At 38.6% G+C, this 7,862-nt stretch overlaps 1 protein-coding gene across 2 annotated transcripts; it reads right to left on the reverse strand.

Annotated features, from left to right (window-relative positions):
• Positions 1-987: 987 nt before the first annotated feature.
• LOC149009142 (uncharacterized) lies at positions 988-4,572 on the reverse strand. Of its 2 annotated transcripts, none has more exons than XM_089164189.1 (2): positions 3,987-4,572; positions 988-3,767 (listed from the first exon to the last, which is right to left on the reverse strand). In XM_089164189.1, the coding sequence occupies exon 2, from the start codon at positions 3,737-3,739 to the stop codon at positions 2,357-2,359; it is 1,383 nt and encodes a 460-aa protein (XP_089020315.1). In that variant the 5' UTR covers positions 3,740-3,767; positions 3,987-4,572; the 3' UTR covers positions 988-2,356. The 2 variants fall into 2 exon arrangements, with proteins under 2 accessions (XP_089020315.1, XP_089020314.1); XM_089164188.1 differs by having other exon boundaries at positions 3,893-4,572.
• Between the last annotated feature and the right edge of the window lie 3,290 nt (positions 4,573-7,862).

Below are 7,862 nucleotides of genomic sequence, written 5' to 3' on the forward strand. Positions count from 1 at the left end.
AAAACCATATGCAGACAATTAGTATCATTGTATCATCAATATTATAAAGTTGATTAACGCTAGCTGCGAAAGGGTCCAGCAGTATTTGGTTAATTATTTCCTTCCCTTAGTTTTGAGTGCTGTTTGGTCATTTAGAAACTGGCATAGCAGGTGAAGAAGTAGAGGAATTTGGCATTTGAATAAAGGCTGGCAACTTTTAGTATTTCCTTGGGGATTTGATACGAAAAGCTCTCTCTCTTTTGGGTTGGCATGATAGTTTTGTAGGGCCTTTTATAGTTTATGACTTTATACATATAGTGAGAGATGGAGAATTGAAGTAAGGAGAGCAGAAAGAAGCACCATTCATTCACATTTGACAACCTGATTTATATCTATATGGGTTTTTTCCTTTTAACCTTTTTCAGTTTGAGCCCTTGAGCTCAGCTATGGAGAGTTAAATTACATGGAGAGAGAGAGAGAGACCCAAAAGAAAAAGAAAGCAAAGCAAAGCATGGCCTGTGTATGGGGGAGAGAAAGAGAGAGAGAGAGAGGAGACCATCATTGCTAAAACCAGATAATTCACTGGCATGGGCCACCATGAGTACAAGAGACAGTGTCACATGTCACTAAGATCCCTTAAGGAAAAGCTCTCCATCTCCAATCCCATGGCTAATCATCTTCACCTTTGCAGTTTGAACTTTGCACCCCCATCACTTCCATTAAATTTGCTTGAAAGGTAGCTAGGGGAAAAATAACCCAACCCAACCCAAACCCAAGGAACAAATTATAGAACAAACTTGAACAAAAGTCATTTCCCCTTTTACATGGCGATCTCCCAAAATCCTTTGTTAATGATATCTACCCTTTCACAAAAATCATTCAGAGGAAAAAGAGAGTTATTTTTATGTATAGACCAAAAAAAAAAACTTCTCTTTTCCCAATCACCAACCATTTCATTTCTAATCATTTTAATTTTAAATCTCATTCCCTCCCCCCACCCCACCCTACCCCACCCCTTTCTCTCCCTCTCTTTCCATCACCTCCCTCTAGTGCTTTCAGCTCCAGTGTGTATGATTTTCCTTTTTCCAAACCTCATCATACTCAACATCACAAAACTAAAAGATGATTTACTCTTGTGAAAAAGACAAAGATCTGTTACCCTACATGATATAAATTTAATATGTCACTGTTTTCCACCAGTTACCTAACAGCCAAACTTAAGAAGAAGATGCATTGCAATCAGAAACAGGTTAATTCACAACCCTTTTAATCAACTTCACTTGCATAGTTGCATTCATGAACAAGAACCCTTAACAAAATACTTAAGATTTATCTAACACTCCAAATTAACAAGGAAGAAAAGAGAATATAAACCACCCACTATATTCTGAGAAGATCTGCTCTAACATCTTAAAGAAGATGGAGTTTTATTTTATTTGTTAAACTACTAGACTCTTTCTCCATTTATTGCTCCTGAACCTACTTTTTTTATTTTAAAATTTCAATATTATTCTAGAGAACCCAATGTGGTACAATTCAAAGTGGAAGAACAGTTTAGGTTGCGGAGGACCGTTTGCATTCTGCAATGGCCATCTCTTATAAATAACAAAAATGGGAAAGAGACAAACAGTGTTAATTACGCGTGGACTTATTAGGGTTTATTTAAATCCTAGTTGAAGATGCGGCGGGTAACGATTCCCCAAAATCTCGCTTCCTTTTTCTTATTCTTTTTGGGAAGGAAAAGCTTGAGAATTTTATTAAACAAACGGTGAATAGCAGCACATACACACAAGAACACCAGAAAAAGCAAAACGTGTTTACATTTGACAGAATCTAAAAGGACTACAACCCTAAAGATCCACACGCAGAGAAAGTAAGAGACACACAGATACGAAGAAGGCATGGTGGGGTGGGTTTTTAAGTTATCTTTGACATTTCTAATTTGGAGAGAGTTTTTTTTCAAACAGTGCTGAAGCAAAGAATAGAGAATAACAGAAAATATGAGAATGAGGAGAAGAAGAAACAATAATTTTGCAATTAGAGAGAGAACCACATAATTAGAGATCAAAATTTCCATCATTCGTGTCTGAAACTCTGAATTTCATCTATAAGGATTGATATGATGAGAATCATGAAGCAACTAAGATAGGAAACCATATGTACATATAATTAAGAAATAATAGGGTTGCTGCTGTGGTTGTTAAAAGATGGAGAAAGACAAAAGCTTCTCCTTCTTTTCATCACCCTCATCATTATCCTCTCTTCAATCACCACCTTCTCTTTGTTCTTTTAACTATATGATTCTTTTTTTTTTTTTAAACTTCTTTTCCTTCCTAATTACTTACTTACTGCATAACAATAATAATGAAAACAGTTGCTAATCCGAAGAGCAAATCCATGAATCCACCATACCTTCACCTCTCGAAGAAACATTATCGGAACCCTTCTCTACTTGAAACTCTGAAGACGAAGTAGAGTAGTTCATCTTGCAGCTAGTACTTGCCCGTTGCTGCGAACCGCTATAATTCCCATTAAATGTCTTGGAGTGAGCTTGAGATTGATCAACATCATTGAGCCCTATTCCATCACCCCAGCTCGAAGGATTGTTGTTGTGACCACCCATGGTGAAATCTTCCACCACCGAGGTTCCCATTCTAAGCTGAGATGGATCGTTCGATGGAATCGTTAATGACCCTTGAGATTTCGTGCCAAAAGCCTGTGCATTGGCTAATGGGTACCTTGGAGGAGGAACAGAAGGAGAAGGACCAGAGGATTGCAGCAGAGACTGAAACGTGAGCATTGGGTTTTGCATGTTTAGTAGGTTTTGAGTCTGTTTCGCGAAACCCAGGTCGGAATTGGAAGCATTACTAGAACCGGCGGCAGTCAACATCGGGCCGCCGGTGCCGGTGGAAGCATTGATAACGTCGACAATGGAAGGAGAAGAAGAAGAAGTGGTGTTTGAGGCTGAGGAAGCAAACGAAGGTGGGTGAAACTTCTGTGCAAATGGGCGCAGGAGGTAAGACGGAGGCGAAGGATCTAAATGATGAGAGGACCTCATGGTTGTGGAAGCGGTGCTGAAGAGATCAAGTCTGCTTCGAGGGAATGGCGACGCCGAGAACGGCGGAGCTGGGATGCCGGTGAATTCCTGCACCATCGCCCTGAAGTTGGACGTGTCGGTGGTGAGAACAGTGGTGGGTGCCCTTCTAGAAGCTCTGGATCTTTTCTTCGAGTTACGTGCCGGGTTGGTACCGGTTTGGTCCGATGAACCTGGTTGTCTCGAGCCGCCATTCTCCGGTGGTGGATGATGCAATGGCATCGACGATGAACCGTGGAAAGGACCAACTCGACCGGCCGGGGCTTGTTGGGTTTGGGTTTGGGTCGTGGCGGAGGAGGAGGTGACCATGCCGCCGGTGGGGAATTCGGTGCAAGTGGGTTCAGATCGTAGACCTCGCTGCCACACCATATCAAAATTTAGCATCGAATTTGCTGTGTTGGAAGCTGGCTGCGGCGGCGGCGGCGATCTTGAGAACGCATCAAGATAGTTTGATAGATTCGGTTCAAACAGAGGCGAAGAAGACGATGTTGTGAGGTGGGCTTGGTGGTTGAGGTGAGAAGACGAAGGTGGTAGGTGATGCTGATGATGGTGAGAAGGGTTTGACATGCTTGGGTTCAGGAAAGCAGAGATGGATTCGTTGCGTGAGTCGTATTCTTCCTCTCCACCACTCGAGGACTGTAAGCTCCCACTATTACAAGAATCCATAGTTGCAGCTATATATTTGCTTCAACTTCTGAAAGGTAGGTGAAGACAGAAGTGAGATCAATCAATTAAAGGCAAAGAAAAGATAGAACAATTGAAAGAGACTTTAAAGGTAAGAGAGGATTCCCAGAACTGCAGAAAGATTTTAATACTTACACCAAATTTAAGAAGATCCTGCAAAAGAACCCATCACGGGGGTGGGGGAAAGAAGAAAAGAAAAATCGACTGAGATCTTCGGAAGTGGCTTCACCTTTGAGAAAGTGGCATCCTCTTTAAAGCTCTGATCTGCTGTGTCTATGGAGGAGAAAAGACAGAGACCAGCCTTGTGGGTGAGAGTGTGAGGAATTGACTAGAAAACCCAAAAGACAAAGTTGCAGATGAGTTGAGAAACCCTGAGAAGAGAGAAGGTGAGAGAGACGAGAAAGGCCTTTCTGGTTCTATACCCTCCTCCTCAATAACATTTCTTTTCTGGGATTTTTGCTTTCGTCTCAATTGGACTGTTTAGGGTTTAGGAGAGTGAAAAGAACTCTTTAAAGAAGGTCTTTTAATCTATCTTCTCTAAAAGAGAGGCGGCTTCTATTCACTTTTCCACTTATAAAGATCCTTAGCAGATTGAAGAGTGGGGTCGCCATTAGAGTATTAGAGATCAGAGCTGGAGCTGTAGCTGTTGCTGTTGCTGTTGGTTGGCAACCGGTCAAAAATGGAACCAGCAGCAGAGCTCAACAGAGATTCCGTGTGAAAGGAAGGATGGAAGAAAATGGCCACATGGGTTTGAGTTAATAGGCTCAGGAGGTCATGGTCATTAACAAATCACCCAGAAACTAATTAAAATTACTCTTAAGAGAGAGAGAGAGAGAGGGGATGAGGTGGGCAAACAACTCAAGTACGGCAAAGTGGTTCTTGTCTGAAGAATAGTAAGTCATGAGCCACCGTTAACGTTGCTACAGGAACACCATCAGCATCATTCACTGGTTAAATTCTCTGTACAAATTCCCTTTTATTACTCCTATGAAAAACCCAGTCAGGAAACCAGAAATCACAAGTTTTAAAAGGAAAAAGAAATAAAAAATAAAAAATATATAAATATATAAATATAATTTTGGAACTCCCAAAGAATCCTTCGTCTGTCCTTTTCTTCAGAAGAAGCTTAGACAAAAGAGAAAAGAGAAAAGAGACGAGAACCCACTGTATTTTCTTTCATTATTAAACCCACCATCAAGATTTGAAGACTGCAAGTTAAATTTTTATTCCCCAAAAAGCACATCGGTTCAACCACACTAAAGTTTGCTGTAACCATCCGAACCAGAAACTTAAATTAAACCATGCTTTTTCTTCGAATAAATCACTTATACAAAACTATTCTTTTATTTATTTATTTTTCTTTCTGCTTATAGATTAGGTTACAAAATGAAAGGCGTAGAGAAGAGATTAGACGTCGTTGTCAGTACTACGTGTAAATATAATGCCCATTAACTTTGTAGATTAGATTAGATTAGAGATTAGGTTAGAGATTAGCGATTAGATTAGAGTAGTAGTTTCACTGTTTCACAGCTCTGGTTCCTTATTGCATCTACGCAAGCAGGCAGAGATAGAAAACCCAGATGTGCAGCAGAAAGATTAAATTAAATCTAACTCGATTATCTCTCACGTCTTCCAAGTCTGCACGGAATGTTTAAAAAGGGTTAGAGAAGAGAAGCCATCGACCTCTTCCAACGACACATTTTTGAACTCACTCAAAACTGGGGACCGTTAAAATACCTGCTGCATCTTAACACTCGTGTTACACACGGAATATGGAATTTGTTCTGTTTCATCACTGGTGGATCCGTCTACGCATGCAGTGATCTTCCGAATCCTGATCATCTTCCCGTAAGTGGAGCACTCTGTGCTTCCGCATGGCTTTCTAATCACAAAAGTCAGTGGGTCCTACTGGTGAAAAAAAATTTTTTTTTTTTTCCAAAAAGTATTTTTCACCGTGGACCTCACTGGTTTTTGTGGTCAGAAAACGTACGGGGTCGCAGATCCGGACTCTGATCTTTCAAACACTTTCCAACTTCTCGCCTTAGTTAGACAATCGAATTCTCATAGAGCGGCTTAGTTGATGAAAAACATGACACTATCAAATAAAAGAAGGTCAAAGTTCGAATCCCTTTAAAGCCAGGTTAAAATTTCACAAGACAATTAACTCCTTAAAGATAAAAAACTATTAAGTACCTAAAAAAATACATGAGACAAGGCTATGCAACATCTCAAATGTAAAATTCGACGTGTCTGCCATGTCATCATGTAGATTGAGTTTGTTGGTTCATGATAGTGGAGGTGGCGCAGGCTTGTTCTAGAGAAGGGAGACATGTGGGACCAAACAGGGTGGAGTCTCCCATGTATATGGTTTGGAAGGTAAAAGGGTGAGTGATGAGTCATCATTTCCACTCGCTAAGTAATTAATCAGTGATAATGGATCTTGTGGGTTTTGCAAACAATATTCTTCCTGGCCCATAACCTTAAGAGACGGCCCATGGGCCATGGCATCTCATACTATGCTCTTTATCTGTCACATGGCACTAAGGGCAGGTTAGCTAGAAGCCTAGAATCCAATCTGAGAATTTATTTTCTTCATAAAAGCAAATTATTCCAATTATTAGGTTCATTGCCCAATACACATTTGGGTTAATCAAGGGAGGGTAAGGAACGAATAAATAGTTGGCAGCCCTTTTTAATATATAAGAACTTTCATTTGATTGATTAACACCTAGAAATCCTTTGGGAGAAAATGCATTACAAAATGGGCAAATGGGATCAATGAGATTTGACATGTGTCCTATCAAATTTGTATTTAATTTTATTTCATATCGTAAGAATCTAATGAGTATTATTATTTTACATATCATATTTAGAGGTCAGAGATAACTCAAGAGTTTTGACAATAAAAAAGTTAACCACTTGTCGTATTATACCTTTCAAACGTACTCAACTAGAAAAAAGATTTTCCACTAGAGAGTATTCTTTCAAATTTTCAATTGATGGGGATAGAACATGAGGAATTAAAATCTAGTTTAGTTTACGAAATATGTCGCACTATTTTATTCGTGTTCATGTCTTTTAGGGCAGTCAACACTACAAAAAGTAAAATAAAATGACTATTCACTCATATAAATTTTAAGATTTACATAAAAAGGAAAAAAAAATCCAAACTTTTTATTTAGATTCATGCATGCATAATTTGTATCTAAATGACTATTCACTCATATAAATATAATATCATATGCTTCCCCTATTTATGAGCAGTAATTAGTTAAATGGGAGCTAACTAAGTTTTCTATATTGGGCTTTGTTACATTATTGTTCTTAGCCTATTTTTTCATTCCATTAATTACGCTAATCTACCAAATAACAAGTTAAGATTTAAAGCTTGATTTTAAATTTGAAATATTCAAAATTACCTTGTAGTTTATTTGTTTTCCCAACCAGTATTTGGCATATATGTATGCTACAGAGAACCGTGCAAAGCAGATGATGTTTTTCCCCCTATAAGAATGTAACCTTAATATTAATTAATTAATTACCAATTGATAACAAAATCTTTTCCTAGATTAAAAGAGAATATTGATGTTGAATTTACTATGAATCATTCAGCTTTCTTCTACAACAAAAATCATAGAAGTAGTAGTTAAACTAATTTTTCACCCAAACACCACTAATACGAGTGAAGAGAATATTCGTCTTTTCAAGCCTTTGTTTTCACCACCACAGTGCAGGTAGCCAATGGCAAATGTCGTGTACCACAAACAATACCAAACTCTTTATAATTTTCTTAGCGTGTGTTTGAGATAGTAATTAAAATATCAGTTCATCTTGATGCAATCTCTCTAATCATGAAACGCAGAAAAATATATTTATAGAGTGATATATACATGAAATAATTGTACCTTCTTCTCCTTCATGAACTGTTGTTAATCAGCTTTTCTGGAATGAAGGTTGGTTACGCTTAAAGACTGAAAACACAAGCCCAAAAACCTGAACCTGAACCTGAATAAATGCCATGAATCGAGATGAAGCTAGCTACTGCAAAATTCCTGTACGAATCAGATTCACTTTGTAGTTTGTACTAAGAGATGATCATCAACAG

The sequence above is a fragment of the Hakea prostrata genome, chromosome 7 (genome assembly GCF_041222555.1).
Source record: "Hakea prostrata isolate BN-2017 chromosome 7, UWA_Hpros_2, whole genome shotgun sequence".
NCBI classification, from domain to species: domain Eukaryota; kingdom Viridiplantae; phylum Streptophyta; class Magnoliopsida; order Proteales; family Proteaceae; genus Hakea; species Hakea prostrata.